The 21489-nt window shown below is 43.9% G+C and overlaps 2 protein-coding genes across 6 annotated transcripts in view; one reads left to right on the top strand and one right to left on the bottom strand.

Annotated features, from left to right (window-relative positions):
- The window catches only part of LOC117355620 (glyoxylate/hydroxypyruvate reductase B-like), a 69173-nt gene extending 67654 nt beyond the window's left edge, over positions 1-1519 (bottom strand). Inside the window, exon 1 of one of the 4 annotated variants that reach the window (XM_033934462.1) lies at positions 1492-1519. The gene's annotated coding sequence lies outside the window, so the exon portion shown is untranslated. Of the gene's footprint in view, positions 1-587; positions 728-991; positions 1449-1491 lie in introns of those variants that run through there. The other 3 variants (XM_033934458.1, XM_033934459.1, XM_033934460.1) reach the window with 3 other exon arrangements.
- Positions 1473-21489, top strand: part of TXNL4A (thioredoxin like 4A) — a 40967-nt gene continuing 20950 nt past the window's right edge. The window contains exons 1-3 of one of the 2 annotated variants that reach the window (XM_033934465.1): positions 1476-1627; positions 6216-6345; positions 15061-15234. In XM_033934465.1, coding sequence (XP_033790356.1) covers positions 15082-15234 — 153 coding nt within the window. In that variant the 5' untranslated portion in view covers positions 1476-1627; positions 6216-6345; positions 15061-15081. Of the gene's footprint in view, positions 1628-6215; positions 6346-15060; positions 15235-21489 lie in introns of both variants that reach the window. The other variant, XM_033934464.1, reaches the window with a different exon arrangement.

Raw genomic sequence — 21489 nt, 5'->3', positions numbered from 1 at the left:
GCATTGCTGATGGTATCATCAGTGATGCGGTAGAGGAATGGCCCAGGCCGCAAAGGAGCCTGTCTAGCTTGCTGCTGGTTTGTTATAAGGCACATTTCTTTCTGTCTCGCGGTCAGAGGGAGAGATGGGTCAGGGTAAGCACTGCTGCTGCCGGCAACTAGAGTTTATTTTTGGGGATAGGGCTTATATTAAGACCTACCCCAAAAATCATGCTAGGATTTCTTTTCAGGGTAGGTCTTATTTTCAGGGAAACATGGTAGTAGTAAGGAAAGGGGGGGCACGGGATAGGACAATACTAGGTGGTGAGGAGAGCAGAGAAATAAAAAGAGGTGATAGCAGGGATGATATTAGATAAGGGGAAAGAGAAAAAAACAAAAAAAAAAAGAAAAGAAGATTCTTGAGCTACAGAGGGGGAGAGAGAACAAGAAGATGGTGCACAGTAGGGGGACAGTTACAGTAATCCTGTATAAAAATATACCTTAAAACAAAGCCATATTAGTTGGTTTATACAATTAGTCTTCTGTCTAGAAGTTTTAGTTGTGATCAAGTTAGTTAATATTTTTAATTAAAAGTCAAATATACTCAACATTTTTGCTTTAAAACAATAATATAAGCTACTGCTTCTGCTTGTGTCCTTTAATTAAATAAACAAGTTGGTTTTACATCAGTGATCTTCAGTGGAGTGTTCATTGTCCGTTTCCACTTCCTTTTGTACTGTTTTATATCTGTGGGTTCTCTGTCCTGTTGGACTTTTTGGTGTTTAATTGGACTTAACATAAGGACTGCACCATGCCTAGATGACCTTCTTGACACAGCACACCCATGCTTGTACCACAAAAACACCAGCTACATGCCTCAACCTTAGGACTACCCAGCTCTGGCAAACAGAGAATAGTAGCAGCCATATCAGCCTAGAAAACCGTGCCTAAGCTGCCTAAAGCTTACGTCCTCCCTGTTCTTCCCTAGTTATTTCCTACTTCTTCCTCCTCACCTTTGAAGGCTGACACCCTTTACCTTTCACAAACGCAGTAAAACTGAACCCTTAGCAACCTGCGTTACACAGCATTACCACAGCTGCACGACTAGACTACAAAGCCAGGAAGGAAGACAAAAGAAAGCAACGGTTTTTAGAGAACTGAGCTTCAACCATCGTTCCAGTTCCCTCCATAAGCTACTATAAGCACGAGACACTCTCTGTCTTGCGTCACACCTACGCCTTTCCCCTAAAACAGCTATTACAAGCATGCGCGTTCTTAAACCGGAGAACTCGGTTATCCCGGGTATGGTACATACGTAGACGAGAGCTGCTGGATACCATCTACCCACTCTCTTTCCCTCCACGCTTTACAAAACCGTAGTGCGGTTTTTAGCGCCGGCCAGAATTCCTATGAGCGCCACAGCTGTTTATCGCCACGGCCGGTGCTAAAAAAAACAACCCCCCCCCCCCCCCCCAAAACCCCGCACTACTTAGACACGCTGCCCGCGACCAACCCGGAATTATTTCCTAAGCGTCACGTCTTTTTCTGACGCAACTTCCTGTTTCCGGCGGGACTTTTACAGAAAGACTCTAGATGCGTATTTGAATCGTTGCTGTTGCTGGAGCCCTCTTTTGTGAAGTAAAGACAAGGTAAACGGGGGTCGGGGGTGGACTGTACCGGACAGTGGAAGAGACATTGGAACTAGGGGTGGGGGTGGGTAGACTGGACCGGCCGGACAGGACGGTGGAAGAGACATTGGATCTAGGGGTTGAGGAGAGCCTCTCTTGTTTGAATCGAAGGGAGAAAAGGGTTATTTATAGTAGAACCTTGCCGTCATGAAACTCTGATAAAATATATACCAAATTTGAAAACTAATGTTATATTTCTGGAAAAAAAAGCAAAAATAATTGTTTGATTAAAAAAAAGCATTTGTTTTTTGCTAAGAAGATTTTTCAAGACAAGTGCCTGGATTGGGTCTAGTATTCATTGGGTCTAGTATTTGGTTCAAGTTTTGTCCACAGTGGTTAGCAATGTTGGTTGCTAAAGGCTGAATATGGTCCTGTTCGTTTTTCTGCCGTACAGTGTTGTAGCCACAAATGAGTCAGGGATCACCCACAACTGGTGTTCCGTGGGTGGTTGGTAGAGATGCCCAAGACCTGCTGCAACCTAGGTATCAGACAGCGGTGTCTTTGAGTCCCCACTGGCTCCCTTCCCCCCTCCCCCACACGTGCTCAGTTTTGCAAGCATAAGTTGAGTCCAGCAACAGTCGCTTACGGAGCACTGCTGCCGGTTGCCCAGATTGCAGGACCTGCTGGGATGAGTTCTTTGTTTCCAATAAACAGGGACAGTGTAACAAATAGAGTCAGAAAAAGAATATAGCAATAGGAAAACTGACTCAGTTAATTGAACCAACATATGGGAAGGACCTGCTGAACTGTGACGTGGCTCAGAGATATATAACTCTGAAGAGGGGGAGGTTACCCCCTCTTGGGCTAAGAGTTTTTCATCCAATCATAGCTTGGTATACAGTAAAGACAGGTCCAACTCAAGAAGGCATAAGAATTACTTATAACTGTATTCAGTAATTCTAGATAATACTGCTTGCAAAACTTTAAACAAAAGGAATTGCATTCAGGTTGTACAGAAGGTGTAAAAATGCACTTAACTTATATGTAAAATACAACTTCTCAGGGTCCCGACGCGGCCCCGTTTCGGCGTCTGCTTCAGGAGACCCCGCCACTCGAGAATTGAATTTTTGCAAAATATCACAATAGTGAAAATATTCAAACTATGGTCTGAAATACAAAAACAAAAAACAAATACAGTGCATCAGATACAGGCGTAGAAACTCAAAAGGCGCAATTCATAAGTATTACCAGCTGGCAAGGGTGAGAGAAGCACAAAATAAATACATACCGGTCAAAAGCTGAAAAATTCTGTGCAACGGAGAACGCCGACACCCGCTCTGATTTTTAAACCCGGGAGGGGGAGGGGTGCCCCGTGCGAGCGAACATAATGACATCATGAGTTCACAGTGCAGAAGTATGAAAAATGCTGATGATGGAAAACGTAAAAGACAGAGTTAGATGTAATCAAAGAAATGCTATCCATTCGATTTCGCTATTAAGGCCATTCGGGTGAAGGGAATTCAAATTAAAGATCCATTTTTGTTCTCTCCTCCACAGAATGCGGGCGATATCTCCACCCCTAGGGCAAATTATACAGTCCAAAATTGTAAAAGTGAGATCTTCCAAAATGTGATGAGCTTGTTGCCAATGCTGAACCAGGGGTGCTTCCTGCACCCCTGTACGAATACGGCTCATATGCTCCCCAATCCGTAGTCTCAAATGACGGGTAGTGCATCCAACATAAATAAGCTGACACGGGCATGAAATAGCATACACGACATGATGTGAATTACAGTCAGTGCTTAACTGTGTGTACTTCAGATGAGGAGGAAGTAATATGTTGAACTGTAACACTGTGAGGGCATATTTTACACCGCCCACACGAAGAATGTTGCCCCCGTGGGGATTGTAGAGAAGGTTGGCTCAAAAATTGAGAATGAGTAAGCTTCTGTTTAAGATTCAAGGCTTTTGAAAAAGCAAACCTAGGAACCTCATGAAAGGCTTCATGGTACTGCAAGATTGACCAAAGACGTTTAATGATTTTCTTAATTTGAAAAGCATGAATGGAGTATGGTATAACACACACCAAAGAACAAGGTTTAGGTTCAGATGATGACTGTAGTAGCAAAGATCGATTGGCATATAAGCCTCTCTTATAGGCTTTCTTAAGTACTGCTGACGGATAACCTTTTAGTAAGAATCTATGCCTTACTTCCTCTGCCTTGTGCACATATTCTTCCACTGTAGTGCACAGTCTCCTAAGACGTAAGAATTGTCCAACAGGTATATTGTTTCTTAAATGTTTGGGATGAAAACTGTCATATTGAAGAAGGTTATTCCTGTCAGTAGACTTACGATAAATTGATGTCTGAAAACTACCCTGATGCAAAACAATCTTGATATCTAAAAAGGAGACTTGATGACAATCCTTAGTCATGGTAAACTGGAGGTTAGGGTCGCAACTGTTAAGCCAATCAAAAAATGCCAGCAGATCAGGCTCTGTACCAATCCAAACAGCAAAGACATCATCAATGAATCTTCTCCAAAACAAAAAGTACTGCCAATACTCAGACGAATATAAAAACCGTTGTTCAAACTGTGACACATATAGGCATGCTATAGAAGGAGCCATTTTTGACCCCATAGTGGTGCCCTTGACCTGTTTTTAAAATTGCTGATCAAATTGAAAGTAGTTCATACTGAGTGCCACTTGTGCCAAATCCAACAAGAACTGGGTCCTGGATGTAGAAAATTCCAAATCATGTAACTCTGCTCGAATGACTTCAATAGCTTCGCGCTGAAGAATGTTGGTATACAGAGCTGCAATGTCGAAAGTAAGTAAGATGGCATCCTGGGGTACATCCTGAAAAGATGACAAAAACTGGATAATACTAGTAGAGTCCAAAACATAAGAAGGAGCCAGCGGGACCCTGTCTTTGAGATAAAAATCTACAAAGGCTGATAAAGGTTCAAGGAGAGATCCAATACCAGATACAATCGGTCTACCCGGAGGGTTAGACAAGGATTTGTGTATCTTCGGAACGAAGTAAATAACTGGTATCCGTGGATATGGACAACTCAAAAATCTGAATTCCCTCTCTGTGATTACCCCCATTTCGAGAGCTTGTACCAAAAGATGAGAAATGATGTCCTGTATGGATTGTGTAGGGTCCTGCTGCAACTGCTCATAATATGTAGAATCACTGAGTTGACGATGTGCTTCCATAACATAATCATGAGTATCTTGAATAACCACTCCCCCTCCCTTATCAGCAGAATGTATAACTATACTCCGATCAGTAGCTAGAGTTGAAACCGCTAGATGTTGTTGACTGGATAGGTTGAACCGGGTAGGGGGAGTGACCCTCTCTAAACTACTAATGTCACGCAATACTAGATCTTCAAAAGTTTGAATATGTGGGTCGACTATGCCTGGAGGGCACCAAGTAGATTTGACATGTAAAGTATGAGTACTGTCATACGATTGCTCTGTGTTAACTTCGTCTGTGTAGAAAAATTGTTTGAGTTTACAAGACCTGATGAATTTGAACAGTGCCACTCTGGTATCAAAGGAAAAATATTGGCTCGTAGGTACAAAAGAGAGACCTTTGTTTAATATTGAAGTCTCTGCTGGAGTCAACGTCCGATGTGATAGATTGAAAATATTAGATGTTAAGGTGGTGCTTTTGTGGGTCTGGACCTCACCGGTCTTTTGTTGGGTGGTTTGGGACCCCCTTGAAAATGGACATTGTGAGTTGGATTTTGGACAGACCCCTGCCGTGTTTTATGATCATCCTCTGAAGAATCTGATGATGTGTGAGTATATGTAGGACGTTTCTGACGTTTGGTGTTGCGGGCTTTGTCCATCCATATGTAAACAAAACCTTTAGTATAATCCATCTCATCCCGACGTAATTTTTTAATTTTGGTCTTCCTCAAGTCTTCCCTAAATGCCTCAATTTTAAGATTCAACTCCTGTAAAGATTTAGTGTAGTCATCATTATTAACACTTTGCTGAAGAGTAGTCTTAGCCTGTTGAAATTCCTCCTGGTAAGTATCTAACTCTGTTTTAGTGGTTTCTATGATTAAGAGCATGAGATCTAATGAACACTTATTGAGTATCACGTTCCATTTGTCAAGGAACGCCGTATTGTCCAAAAACAGCCTGGGTTCTGTCCTCATACGGAGTCCTCGAGGAATCCTTTTTAATCTACAGTATTCTGCTAGGGATCTTTAATTTGAATTCCCTTCACCCGAATGGCCTTAATAGCGAAATCGAATGGATAGCATTTCTTTGATTACATCTAACTCTGTCTTTTACGTTTTCCATCATCAGCATTTTTCATACTTCTGCACTGTGAACTCATGATGTCATTACGTTCGCTCGCACGGGGCACCCCTCCCCCTCCCGGGTTTAAAAATCAGAGCGGGTGTCGGCGTTCTCCGTTGCACAGAATTTTTCAGCTTTTGACCGGTATGTATTTATTTTGTGCTTCTCTCACCCTTGCCAGCTGGTAATACTTATGAATTGCGCACAGGTACAGTAGCCTTTTGAGTTTCTACGCCTGTATCTGATGCACTGTATTTGTTTTTTGTTTTTGTATTTCAGACCATAGTTTGAATATTTTCACTATTGTGATATTTTGCAAAAATTCAATTCTCGAGTGGCGGGGTCTCCTGAAGCAGACGCCGAAACGGGGCCGTGTCGGGACCCTGAGAAGTTGTATTTTGCATATAAGTTAAGTGCATTTTTACACCTTCTGTACAACCTGAATGCAATTCCTTTTGTTTAAAGTTTTGCAAGCAGTATTATCTAGAATTACTGAATACAGTTATAAGTAATTCTTATGCCTTCTTGAGTTGGACCTGTCTTTACTGTATACCAAGCTATGATTGGATGAAAAACTCTTAGCCCAAGATGGGGTAACCTCCCCCTCTTCAGAGTTATATATCTCTGAGCCACGTCACAGTTCAGCAAGTCCTTCCCATATGTTGGTTCAATTAACTGAGTCAGTTTTCCTATTGCTGGGATGAGTTCTTTGGCTATCAAGGTTTGAGGATCTTGTCACTGGTATATCTGCTTATGGATTTTTTAAAATTAATTTTCTATGGAGGGGGGAGGGGTTGTGAGGAGTACAACAGCTATGATACTCCCTCTCTGATAAAGCTGTGTAAAGAATGGTACTAAATCTAGGGGGAAAATACATCTAAGCACAGGTCCCAAATTTATAATTCCCTTTTATTATGCACAGATAAACAATGTGGCCATACAGAGCAAACAGAAATATTTATGTTTACAGTATGTTTTATTAACATTTGATATACCGCTTAAGCATATTACAGATCTAAGCTGTTTACAATAAAATAGAGGTAAATTCCTGAAAACTTTGTTCTCACAATTTTTAAATGGTTTAACTGCAGTCTCAACGAAATGATAATATTATAGTTATTTTTCTTATGCTTTTCTTATGGACTTTAGTTTTTAATTAGTTCTTCCTTCTCCTATGTTTTCTGCTATATACTCTAGTCTTAATTACATGTGAACTGAGTCAAGCTCCACTGGGAGATGACCGGTATATAAACCAAAGATTAAATTAGGTACTTAGAATTTATTTACAAAGGTAAAGTTTAGAGAAAAATAAAGTTTTAGGACAGATTTATAAGTCCAAAACACTATTTCTTAATGCAAAAAGGATAATAAAATTAACTGAAGTTAGAGCAGGAGTGTTAAATTCAATCACATAAAGGGCAAAAATCTAAAACATAGGCTAAGTCACAGGCCAAAATTTTTATTAAGATACTTAGCCCTTTTATTAAAGTACGCTAACCGATTTAGCATGCGCTAAATGTGTACCTTAATAAAAGGACTCCTTAGTCTTAGTAGAAGTATAAGGTTATAGCCTCTCCAACCCCACGCCGGCTCTATGATGTAAATAAAATAAATAAAAAAAGACGTCTGTACTAAGGTGAACCAATGTATATGACTACACAATTTATAAGAAGTTTGTATCCCTGGAAATCTTTTGAACAACCCCCCCACACTGTGAAACTGATCTTTTATTTGGGAAAAACAGTAAAGCCCTACTTTTAAGAATGAGGACCCTGCACATGCATACAAAGCCAATACTCACGTTTCAAACTCGTAGCACATCAATTACTCATACAAATATTTAAAAAAATTGTTTGAACAGTTAGTTATACAGCTTTGAATTGAAAGGTCTGCCCTTTCGATCCATCGGGATTTCTATCTTTCCTAGGATCCGGTGAGTCTTCCCTGCAATCTTCTTGCACGGTATTTTCTGGGTATACCGTTTCCTGAACCATCAACTCTTGGTCAACTGTCGGCTTTCCCCTTCTTCTTAGTTTAAAAACTTCTCAATTTCTCGCTTGATGTTGCTTGCAAGTAGCCTCGTTCCATCTCCGCTGAGGTGGAATCCATCCTTCCTGTATAGCTTGCTCTTCCCCCAGAATGTCGTCCAGTTGCGCATGAAGTGGAATCCTTCTTTCTCACAACAGCATCTCATCCATGTGTTGACTGATTGCAGTTCCGTCTGCCTCTTCCCGTCAGCCCTGGGTACCGGCAAGATCTCTAAGAACGCTACCATCGGCGTTCTGATCTTCAGCTTCCTTCCTAGAATCTAGAACTAAGAACATAAGTATTGCCGCTGCTGGGTCAGACCAGTGGTCCATCATGCCCAGCAGTCTGCTCACGCGGTGGCCCTCAGGTCAAAGATCAGCGCCCAACCGAGACTAGCCCTACCTGCTTACGTCCGTGTTCAGCAGGAACTTATCTAGCTTTGCCTTGAATCCCAGGAGAGTGTTTTCCCCTATGACAGACTCCGGAAGAACGTTCCAGCTCTCCACCACTCTCTGGGTGAAGAAGAACTTTCTTACATTTATACGGAATCTATCCTCTTTCAACTTTAGAGAGTGCCCTCTTGTTCTCCCTACCTTGGAGAGGGTGAACAACCTGTCCTTGTCTACTAAGTCTATCCCCTTCAGTACCTTGAATGTTTCGATCATGTCCCCTCTCAATCTCCTCTGTTTGAGGGAGAAGAGGCCCAATTTCTCTAATCTTTCGCTGTATGGCAGCTCCTCCAACCCTTTAACCATCTTAGTTGCTCTTCTCTGGACCTTTTTGAGTAGTACCATGTCCTTCTTCATGTACGGCGACCAGTGCTGTATGCAGTACTCCAGGTGAGGGCGCACCATGGCCCGGTACAGCGGCATAATAACCTTCTCGATCTGTTCGTGATCCCGTTCTTTATCATTCCTAGCATTCTGTTTGCCCTTTTCGCTGCCGCCGCACATTGCACAGACGGCTTCATCGACTTGTCGATCAGAACTCCCAAGTCCCTTTCCTGGCTGGTCTCTCCAAGTACCGCCCCAGACATCCTGTATTTGTGCAGGAGATTTTCATTACTGACATGCATCATTTTACACTTACCCACGATGAACCTCATCTGCCATGTTGATGCCCATTTCTCGAGCCTGATTATGTCATGTTGCAGATCTTCGCAATCCCCCTGCGTCTTCACTACTATGAATCGTCCTCGAAATTTAATTACCTCGCTCGTCGTACCTATGTCCAGATCGTTTATAAAGATGTTGAAGAGCACGGGTCCAAGCACCGAGCTCTGCGGCACTTCACTGGTGACGCTCTTCCAGTCCGAGTATTGTCCATTTACCCCCACTCTCTGTTTCCTATGCTCCAGCCAATCCAATTGAGTATTTCACCCTCAATTCCATGGCTCACAATTTTTCAAAGTAGTCATTCATGTGGAACCTTGTCGAACGCCTTCTGAAAGTCCATATACAATGTCGACCGGGTCGCCCTTGTCTATCTGCCTGCTTACTCCCTCGAAGAAGTGCAGTAAGTTTGTCAAACAAGATCTGCCTTTGCTGAAACCGTGCTGGCTGGTCCTCATCAGCCCATGTCCGTCAAGGTGATCAATGATGCGGTCCTTTATCAGCGCCTCTACCATTTTCCCTTTACCGAGATCTGTAGTTTCCCGGGTCTCCCCTCGAACCTTTTTTGAAGATCGGCGTAACATTCACCACCTTCCAGTCCTCTGGAATCTTTCCCAATACGATTGACAGATTGGCTATTAGTTGAAGAAGTTCAGCTATGGTCCCTTTCAGTTCCTTGATAACCCTCGGATGGATGCCATCCGGTCCCGGGGATTTATTGCTCTTAAGCCTATCAATCTGCCTGCATACCTCTTCTAGACTGACCGTTAACCCTGTCAGTTTCCCCTTTTTCACTCCCAGCATATAGCCTAATGGGTCCTGGTATGCTGTGTATATCCTCTTTGGTAAATACAGATGCAAAAAACATGTTCAGTCTGTCAGCGATTGCTTTGTCCTCCTTTAGCGCTCCCTTTATTCCTTGGTCATCCAACGGTCCCACCGCTTCCTTTGCGGGTAGTTTCCCTTTAATATATCGAAAGAACGGCTTGAAATTTTTCGCCTCCTTGGCTATTTTTTCCTCGTAGTCTCTTTTGGCCCCTTTTACCGCCTTATGGCACCTGCGTTGATGCTGTTTGTGCTTATTCCAATTTTCATTAGTTTTTGATCTTTTCCATTCCTTAAATGAGTTTTATTGTCTCTGATCGCTTCCTTTACCTCTACAGTGAACCACCCTTGTTCTTTATTCTTTTCCCTCTTTGATCCCTTGTTGATACGCGGTATATATAGGTTTTTTCGCCTCGGTGACCATATCCTTAAAAAGAGACCAAGCTTGCTCTAGCGTCTTTACAGTGTTTATCCTCTTCTTAATCTTCTTCCCCACCATGCGTCTCATCCCTTCATAATTCCCTTTTCAGAAGTTTAGAACCGTGGCCGTTGTTCTGGACCGATGTTTCGCCCCTGTTTCCAGGTTAAAGTGGATCATATTGTGATCGCTGTTTCCCAGGGTCCCTTCTACTTCTACATCTTGTGCTGATCCTCGCAATCCATTTAGAATTAGGGCCAGAATTGCGTTTCCTCTCGTGTTTTCCTTGACAAGTTGTTCCAGGAAGCAATCGTCTACCGTTTCCAGGAACTTGGTCTCTCTGGCACAGCCGGAGGTGCCTAGGTTCCAGTCTATCCCCAGATAATTGAAGTCGCCCATGATAACTGTGTTGCCTCCCTTGTAGTTGCGTTTCATCTCATCCGTCATTTCTTCATCAATTTCTTTGGACTGTCCTGGGGGTCGGTAGTAGATGCCTATCCTCGTTTCCTGTCCATTAGCTCCCAGAATTTTGGCCCATAAGACTCTAACTTATCCGTCTGTTGTGGCATGTTCTCTCCAGTAGCTTCAATTCCCTCTTTAACGTATATGGCAATGCCTCCTCCTTTATGAGTCACTCTGTCTCTGCGGTATAGTTTGTATCCCGGTAGCACCGTGTCCCAGACATTTTCATCAGTCCACCATGTTTCCGTGATGATGATGATGTCAACGTTTTCCTTTTGTGCCACAGCTTCTAATTCACCCATCTTACTTTTAAGGCTCCTTGCGTTCATGTACAAACACTTGAGTTTGCAGCCTGTTCCCTTCTTGAGTGTCCTTCCCTCTTGTGTCCCTTTTGGTCTGTCTTGTCTGCGATCTGGTGAGTCTTCCTCTCCATTTTCCTGCCTGGTATCCTCCGGGTATTCCGGTTCCCGGACCATCGACTCTCTTTCTCGGTTGAGTTTGCAGCTGGGACCACTGCTGTTCAATATATTCATTAATGACCTGGAAGTGGGGACGAAGTACGAAGTTATAAAATTTGCGGATGACGCAAAACTCTCCAGTAGGGTTAGAACTGTTGAAGAATGTAAAGAACTACAAAGGGACCTGAACAAACTGAGTGAATGGGCAAATGTGCTTCAATGTAGAGAAATGCAAAGTCTTGCACATAGGGAAAGGAAACCCGATGTACAACTACAAGACGGGGGGATGGTATTGAGGAAAAGCAACCTAGAAAGGGACTTGGGGGGGGGGGGGTTAGTGGACCAATCAATGAAGTCGGGAGCACAATGCGCAGCGGCCTCAAAGAAGGCGAACAGAATGTTGGGCATTATCAAAAAAGGAATCACTACCAGAACCAAAGAAGTTATCCTGCCGCTATATCGGGCGATGGTAAGCCTGCATCTGGAATACTGCGTTCAATACTGTTCGCCGTACCTTAAGAAGGATATGGCGACACTCAAGAGGGTCCAGAGAAGAGCAACAAAAATGATAAAGGGCATGGAAGACCTTTCATATACTGAGAGGCTGGAGAAACTGGGGCTCTTTTCCCTTGAAAAACGGAGACTTAGAGGGGACATGATAGAAACTTACAAGATCATAAAGGGTATAGAGAAGGTAGAGAGGGGCAGATTCTTTAGACTGGCAGGGGAAACAAAAACAAGAGGGCACTCAAGAAAATTTAAGGGAGATGGATTCAAAACAAATACTAGGAAGTTCTTTTTCACTCAGAGGGTGGTGGATACCTGGAATGGGCTTCCGGAGGAGGTGGTAGAGCAGAGTACAATTTTGGATTTCAAAAAGGGGTTGGACAAGTTCCTGAAGGAAAAGGGGATTGAGGGGTATAGTTAGAGGGGTACTATATAGGATAAAATGTCTTAAGTAAAGATCACTTACAGGTCACTGACCTGGTGCACCGCCGTGGGAGCGGACTGCTGGGCACGATGGACCTATGGTCTGACTCAGCAGAGGCGATGCTTATGTTCTTATGTTCTGTTCCCTTCTTGAGTGTCCTTCCCTCTTGTGTCCCTTTTGGTCTGTCTTGTCTGTGATCTGGCGAGTCTTCCTCTCCATTTTCCTGCACGGTATCCTCCGGGTATACCGGTTCCTGAACCATCGACTGTCTTTCTCGGTTGACTGTCGGCTTTCCCCTTCTTCCTAGTTTAAAAACCTCTCAACTTCTCTCTTGATGTTGCTTGCAAGTAGCCTCGTTCCGTCTCTGCTGAGATGGAGTCCATCTTTCCTGAATAGCTTGCTCTTCCCCCGGAATGTTGTTCAGTTGCGTACGAAGTGGAATCCCTCTTCCTCACACCAGCACCGCATCCACACATTGACTGCTTGTAGCTCCATCTGTCTCTTCTCATCTGCCCTGGGTACTGGCAGGATCTCCGAGAATGCTATCCTCTGGGTTCTGATCTTCAGCTTCCTTCCTAGCATCCGGAAGTGGTCCTTCAGTACTTCTCTGTTGTAGTTCCTGTTGCTCATGTTGTTCGTCCCCACATGGATCAGCACCGCCGTATCGTCCCCCTTCCACACTGTCGATGATCCTGTCGATGCAGCTCACTATATTCTCCACCTTGGCTTCTGGTAGGCAGGTCATCAGTTGATCCTGCCTTCCTCCTGCTATGTGGCTGTCGACTTGGATGATGGAGTCTCCCACGATTGCTGTCTTCTCTATCTTCTCTTGTCTCTCTAGCCTCAGGTCCATGTTCTCGGTGCCCTTCCATCTTTCCTCCTCCCGGCGTTGGCGTGCACTGGACTCGTTTTCCTGTGGGTTCCTCCCGCTGTTTCCAGGTCCTGCTGCTGTGTCATCTAGTCCTTTCTTATGATTGTCCTCCAGATGGTCCTCACTCTCTGTGGGTGTATCAGTTCCTCTGTTGTTGGTGATGTTCCACGGCCTCTCTGTATGCCTCCTCGATGAACTTTTCCAACTCCCTGACTACTTCTTCAATGTTCCTCTCTTTCATGAAGTTCAACGCCTCCCTGACTTCTTCAGTGTTCCTCTCTTTCATGAAGTTTTCAGCCTCTCTGATCTCCTCTGCAACTGCTCAAAGTGCTTCCAGTACTCTGCTCTCCAGTAGCCTGACTTGCTTCTTCAGGCCCTCCAGTTCCTTGCATTGAGTGCATACATAAGATTGTCTCCCAGAGGGGAGGTAGTCATACATATGACAAACGGTGCAGGAAACTGGGTAGCTCAACATCCTGCTTCTATCTGCTGCTTCCATTGCTATCTGCTTGCCGGTCTGTTGTCTGAAGTGGCTTCTCCTTGTTTCCCAGGTCTTCTGTGCTTCTTGCTCTTCCCTATATGCGTTCTCCCACTGTGGGTAGCGTCCTTGGTGCTGTTACTGTGCAGTCTCTCTCCTAATTATATACCTGCTACCCCGGCTTCTGTTGTGTATGTCCTCTGCATCTGTTATGTTTGTTCTCCACGACTGCTGTGTTTATCTGCTGTTTGTATCTGTCCTGTTGCTCTTGTGGTACTTGCTTGTATAAGTGTCCTTACCTGGTGTTTCCTCAGTGCCGTGACTTTTCCCTTCTTATGATCCTTTGCAAGGTGCTCTCACTAAGACGAGCATCTTCGACGCTCGCCTTCAACGTTCACCGAACAGCTGAGTGCTGTTGGCCCCTCCCCTTTTAAGGGGGAGCTCCAGATCAGCTGCCAATGACGTTGGAGGGGTGGGCGGTGCTACCTCTCGCCGCTGCCCCTCACTTGCTGCTGCTTTCCCCTTGACTCCTCTCTGGCCGACTTTCTCCTGCTCGCCTGCCTCCTCTTCATGAGATCACACCATGGAGCGATATAGAGGCATTATAACACTTAGTCTTTTTAACCATCCCTTTTTTAATCATTCCTAGCATCTTGTTAGCTTTTATGGCCGGCTCTACATGTTGGGCAGAAGGTTTCAATGACACCTAGATTTTTTTCTTGGACGTTAATCCCCAAGGTGGACCCTAGCATCTGGTAACTATGATTTGGGTTATTCTTTCCAATGTGAATCACTTTGCATTTGTCCACATTAAATTTCATCTGCCATTTGGATGCCCAGTTTGCCTGCAATTTTTCACAATCTGCATGCGTTTTAACAACTTTGAACAGTTTAGTGCCATCTTCAAATTTAATCACCTCATTGTGGATATCCTGAAAACAACTGGCAAGGTTTGTACTCCAGGACCGATTTGGGAAACACTGGTCTATAAGATGTAATGGAACAAATTGGAAAACTCAAGAGCAACAAATCACCCAGACTAGTTTTTAATATCCAACCTAGGTCAGTCTGAGTCATGAATAGCAGACATCCCAAAAAGCATATCCTTTTTCTTATTTCCAGGGATAAGCAAAGGCTTTTCCTCATGAAACTTGTCCATACTTTTCTTGATCCTTGCTGAGATAGTCACTTTGAACACATTTTCTAGCGAGAGATTCTACAGCTTAATTATGCCTATGTGAAAATGTACTTTATGCAGTTTTGTTTTCAGTTTATTTTTCATTCTATGGCCTCCTTTTAATGTTTGAAAGATGATAAAACAACCTTCCTGTATTTAACCATTCCACTCTGCTCATTTGTAATTTTATAAACTTTCAACAGATCTAAATTATGTAAAACTTTGACAATGGCCTTAGGTAGTTGATAGCACCAATGTGCTTGTTATGGTACTAATCAAAGATTAGAAGAGTGAAACATTATACAGTCTTTATTCATGTGTATAAGGATGAAACTATCCTTAAATGGATCTGCTTTCTTCTCAGGCCTAGCAGATAGCTGTGAAGATGTCGTACATGCTTCCTCATTTGCACAATGGCTGGCAGGTTGACCAGGCCATCCTTTCGGAAGAAGACCGTGTTGTAGTTAAACGCTTTGGACATGATTGGGATCCAACGTGCATGAAAATGGATGAAGTTTTGTACAGCATTGCTGAGAAGGTATGCTTGGACTCAGAATCCTGCCTTATTTTCATTGGTACAGGTATTGCCTTAAGGTTAATAATAGTTTCAATGGTATTAAAGTCCAGCATAAAGTAAAAAAAACAAACAAAATCACACTGGGCTTACAATTAAATTATCAGTCTTAAGAAAGGAATGAAATTTTTTCTCTTTGAAAATAAATTTGGAAAATTACTTGTGTATGTAAATTTTGTGAATCATCCTATTACACAGTTTTTTCTAAATCATGTTTTCAGATCTCATAATGGTTTACTGTATATAATCGAATATAAACCTATATTTTTGGGGACAAAGAAATGGTCCAAAAATGGGGGTTTATATTTGAGTTTACAATCTAATAAAAAACAGACACACAGGAGAAATAAGGGTTAGGGAATTTCTCAAAGAGGGAATGATAAAACAGACATGGATCTATCACAGGCCTCTCTCCTGCTGGTCCAATGATGAGCCAGGGCAAGAGCAATCCTCCTATGCTCCTGCCCTGTGCATTCTCACTACTCAAAATGGCTGACGTGTGTTCCTACAGTAACCTCACGGGACTGCTGCAAGTTCTGTTATATTCAAGTCAACCTTTTTTTTCCTCCTGTTTTTGTGGGGAAAAGGTTACCCCAGTTTATATTTGGATGGGTTTATGTTCGAGTCTATATAGTAATTTTCTATGCACATCGACTAATTCTTGGACCAAACTTATGCAAATGTTCCATCGATATTCTAGTTACTGAAGAGAGGGGAGAAGAAACAACTCTGATTAATGGGGAGAGAGGCAGGGATGGTGGGGGAAGAACTGGCATGATAAAGTTAAGGAAGCAGTATTAGAACTCCGGCAGGATTTGGCAGAGATGTGTAGCCAGACTGACATGGTGGAGCTCTGGGTCGATGCATGCGAGGAGAAATTTGTGGGCAAGCAGCAGGGCGTGAAGGACTTGCGTGGAGAACTATCCAAACTCATCGATACAGTTGAAGATATGGAAGATCGGGCCCGGTGTAACAACATCAGGGTCCGGGGAGATTCCTGATATGCCGGCATGTTTTTCTCTTTTAGCTTCTAACTGATAAGGGGGCGGTGAAGGTATCTGACTGTGTGGGGGATTCAGAGACAAAGCAATGTAAACATGGTCATGTCAGATGAGGAAAAAAAACCCCAGATGTGATGTTGAAGCCTCAGAAAGCCAAATTCACACACTATGTAGGACCAAGTTTCCACTGACAAAGCAGGTTTGTACCATTCTGCATCACCCTGGATATTCAATGCAAGAGCATGTCTGATATTCAGACCAGAGTTCAGTTAGTTTGGCAGATAAAGTTAGGATAGCTTTTCAGCTGGTTCTCAGCCCACTGTTCTAACCTTAGTCCATATCACTCAAAGAATGTGCTTGTATAGTCCCCATACTCACCATCTGCTACTGCTGCAACACCCAAAACTAGGTCATGCAGTATTTCCCACTACTTCTAGAGAAGTGACTTGTGGAGGGAAGGCCATAAATGAAGATCTCAGGGAGAGCAAGACAACAGGGAAAGAGTTCTTATGACTTTGGAAAAGGGTAGTAGAATTTTGAAAAACAGTAAATGGAGGTGGGAAATGATGGTGATGGGGCTACAAATATATGTTTGCCTAGTATTGGAACGATTGATATCTCGGTTTTGTTGGAATAGACGGAAACCTTGGATTCATTGTTCCTTTCTGGGGGACAATTGGTCTCAGGGAAGTCTTGGAATCCCTAATTTTTGGGCTTGTTTGTTAAGACATTTAAAGGATTTGGTTTTGAGAGAAGAACAATACCCTCTGTCTCTGGAAGAGGCGTATTAAGCTCCATATTATTTGCATGCTTTTGTTGCATTTGTCAGGGAGAGCCTTGCCTAGTGGTTTGAGGAGGAGCATTCTGTTAAAATCATTGCGGGATGCCTGAGGTTATCTGGTGTTCAAATTTAGGGGGTGATCCCCGAGTTTCTAATTATCCTTGCGAGGTAACACTTCCTTTGAACCTGGGATGGATAATCCTGTCTTCTTAGTATAGGGAAGGCTTTGGTAGAACATCTGTTGGATGATATGGGTAAATTATGCCCTTTGGCTGTTTTAGCACCCTGGTTGGGCGCTGGTTGTGGGAATACATACGCTTACTGCTAAGTTAAACCTTATATAGTGTCCCTCCCAGCAGAGAAACTGGAACACAGCTAGGGGCAGAACCTTTGCACCTTTTTTCTGGGAGTGGTGCTTAGTAACACATCAGTGTAATCTTTACATGGAGCGCTGTGTCCCCTGGAGAGCAGTAAAGATGTTCAGTCCCTCAAGTCTGCTTGGGTGGGAGAACTTGGATTGTCCTTGGACTCCTAAGATCTTTTGAATACTGTTAGAGGCATGCCACGCTTGATCACGGGAGCGATATTGAGGGAGTGTTATATCCAGGTACATTACAGAGCTTATTTTACCCACATGAACTTGCATAAAATAGGCAGCATTGAGTCTTCTTTATGTCTCGAATGTCATAGGGAGCCCAATACTTTTTCTCACTTCTTTGGGACTGTTGGCTTGTTCAGCGATTTTGGGTCGCAATCCAACATTATTTGCAACACTTCTTGGGAAACCCAATACAGGGTACAGTGGCACAGATGGTCTTGGATCTACCCAGAGCATTTTGAGAACTGCCCAGAGGGGCCCATCTCATGTCGTATGCATTTTGCAGTCCTGGACTTCTGCCGACCCACCATCTTTTTGGAGGAATCAACTGTATACCTTGGAGGCCTGGGATGCACGGATGATACAGGGGCATCCAGGACTCCGAAGAAAATTCTTGCTCATTTGGAACGTTTGTTTGCAATCTCTTCCCCTGCGGGAAAGTAGTTTACTGTTGAATATGTTAGGCTGATTTGTTGAATAGAGATGCACAGTTACCTCAGTGGCTGTACTTGCAATTTCCAGGGGTACACGGGTGGGAGGATTTTTCATATCTGGGCGCCATAAGAGTCCAGGTCCTCTAGACTTTTTCCCTGGGAATTTTTGTTTATATATGTCTCCTGTCTTCTCCTGGGCTGATATCGGGGATGGGGGGAAATTTTGATGACTTGGAATTTTTGTTCCTCTTTCTGATTATATCTGTCTGTACATTGTTTACTATTTGTTCTGTTGCTATGTTGTCATCAATACAAATTTTAAACATATATGTTTGCCTAGTGCCAGATAAGTGTTCATCTAACACTGGCTTTGGTCATACTGTATGTCATTAAATGGAATCTTGTGATATGTGACTTTTTTTTTTTAATAGAAATACTCTCTAATTGTGGAAAACCTTTTATAATGAAGCTAAAATGTACAACTTTTCCAGAGAATACTTCCCCGAAGTCCTGTGAGCTGCTTTGTTTTATTTTGTTAGTTGAAATACTCTTATCTGGACTTATCTCCCCATTATTTAGCAATTCTTTCATAGTGCAATAGGCACCTCATTCCTGAACTCTTGGGTAGCCGATCCCTTCCTGCTAGATTTGTGTAGAGATCCTCATTAGCATTTTCTTTGCTCTGTTTCCCATCTCTTTGGACTGTTCTGATACTCCTCAGTTTGTCTCTCTACATGTGAGATGGTAGGAGCCAGTCTATTCTGCTCGTGTTTATTTTTCCTTTATTTCTATTTTTTTGTCCAATTGTGAGGCTTTTTTCATTACTACAGAGGCTTCCAAATTGGGACATCTATGGCTGTGGAAGAGCTCAGACTCTGAGGTCAGAAATCTGTAGCCAAAGGGCAGACTGCATTGCAGTGCACCCATTTGGCCAGCCTGCACTATCAGTTCGGGAGTTTGGGACCATTCCCTTGGGAGCACAGCTTATTCCAGGTTCTGTCCTCAGTGGGCTCTGTGGTGGTTTTCTACCACGATTGGAGCTGACTTCATTTCCTCTCCTCTGCTGTGTGTGTGGATTCTGTTGAGGGTTGAGGTCTCTGGCAGGTTAGTGAGTCGGAGAGGCAGTCAGAAGAAGCAAGCAGTCCAGATTCCAGGCTTGTTTGAGGCAGAAGTTCTCCCATTTCTCTGGCAGCAGTTTCAGCCCAGGCAGCTTCTACTACAACTATGGCACAGTGAATACAAGGCTGAAAGACGGGGAGAAAATTGGGAGGGGTCTTAGAAACCTGATTTTTTTTTTTTTAGATGCTGGGGCTGGAAATAGGATCCTCTACCTCCAAAATTGCTAATTTTTGACCCCTAGTGTAGTTCCCATGGGCCGTTTGTGGCACTAAAATTACTGCTGTGGTGGCCATCTTAGATGTCCCAATTTGCAAATAAAAGCCTCAAACACCTTGATTTAGCTTAAAATCAGATGGGATAAGAACATAAGAATTGCCGCTGCTGGGTCAGACCAGTGGTCCATCGTGCCCAGCAGTCCGCTCACGCGGCGGCCCCCAGGTCAAAGACCAGTGCCCTAACCGAGACCAGCCCTACCTGCGTTCATTCTGGTTCAGCAGGAACTTGTCCAACCTTGTCTTGAATCCCTGGAGGGTGTTTTCCCTTATAACAGACTCCGGAAGAGCATTCCAGTTCTCTACCACTCTCTGGGTGAAGAAGAACTTCCTTATGTTTGTACGGAATCTATCCCCTTTTAACTTTAGAGAGTGCCCTCTCATTCTCTCTACCTTGGAGAGGGTGAACAACCTGTCTATTCCCTTCTTTATCTTGAATGTTTCGATCATATCCCCTCTGTCTCCTCTTTTCAAGGGAAAATAGGCCCAGCTTCTCTAATCTCTCCCTGTACGACAACTCCTCCAACCCCTTATCCATTTAGACGCTCTTCTTTGGACCCTTTCGAGTAGTACCATGTCCTTCTTCATGTACGGCGACCAGTGCTGGATGCAGTATTCCAGGTGAATGCATACCATGGCCCAGTACAGCGGCATGATAACCTTCTCCGATCTGTTCGTGATCCCCCTTCTTAATCATTCCTAGCATTCTCCTCAGGCCAGGATGCTTGAGATTCATGTCATATTTGTGCTGTATGGCGGGCCAAGGACCATCTGTGTTCCACGTGTCACATGGGAGCCATGGGTTTGGCCTCCTCTAGTTCCCATAGGGGTGTAGGATTCCAGGTGGTTCAAGTTTCAGGCTAAAAGTCCTGGTTAGAACTGGGAAAGAGCAAATGTGAATCCCCAGCAAAGGTCAGCCGTTCACATGCCTCAAAACCCTAGAAAGGAGTGACTAAAGGACCTCGGGGCATCGCACGGTTTTGCTCCAGGATTTATCAGTATGATATATTAAGCATATTTAACAGCAGCCACTGTTGGCGACAATGCTAGCACCAGGGGTCTCTCCCTCCAAGGATGCACATCCTCCTCAGTGGAGCCATGTGCAAGAGATGGGGGCTCAGTTGGAGGACAGCTGGGATGATACGGATTTGGTATCCATGCCTTTACTTTCCTAGTCTGGGTCTTCAATAGCAGGGGATTCTGCATCACGTCTGGAAGAGTTAGATTCAAAATGGGTAGAGGCTGTGGATTTTGGAGAGCACCCAACTGTGTACAGGCTGTTCAAGCTCTCAGCGCTTTTGGAAATAATTACGGAGTGCCTTGGCATAGTAAGGGGAAGGAGGACGGACTGCCTCAGATGCCATCACCTTTCCTGTGTACCTTTTTGAAACATTTGCCAGCACAAGCAGTATCATCTACCTGCTGCTCACGGCGACCTCGGCTCCCTTCTGATGTCACATTCTGGTTATGGAACCAGGATGTGACATCAGAAGGGAGCCGAAGCTGAACAAGCAGTAAGTGGAAGATGCTGCTCGTGCCAGTGAATATTTCAAGAGGTATGTGGGGGGCTTGGAGGGAATATGGTGCAGTGGGGAAGAGTAGGTGTGCACACGGTGTGGTGATGCAGGGCACCAACCTGCTTAGCTACACCACTGATGGAGTCTCTTCAGGAATTAAAGAAGAAATTGCACAGACCTCAGCTGCATAGTGTTCGATTATGAGTAGCACTGAGGCTCAGACCACATGTTTTCCCTCACATTAGGATATTACTCGCATGCTAATGGACCAGGGGGGAGGTCCTCCCTTTGGGTGGTCAGGGCCATGGCAAAGCTTTATCCAATGGATGCTGAGTTTATTCAACTTTTTGGCCCACCAAAGGTTGATTCCCTGGTGACCCAGGCAACTAAGTATACCTCTTTCCCCAGCGAAGGCTGAGTGGTATTGAAAGATACCCAGGTCCATAGGTTGGATTTTGTTCTTAACAGTTTGAGGCCGCAACTGTGGGATTAAAGGC

The sequence above is a fragment of the Geotrypetes seraphini genome, chromosome 2 (genome assembly GCF_902459505.1).
Source record: "Geotrypetes seraphini chromosome 2, aGeoSer1.1, whole genome shotgun sequence".
Taxonomy (NCBI): Eukaryota; Metazoa; Chordata; class Amphibia; order Gymnophiona; family Dermophiidae; genus Geotrypetes; species Geotrypetes seraphini.
Note: the sequence above shows the minus strand (reverse complement) of the source record. Positions and strands in the feature narration are given on the sequence as shown.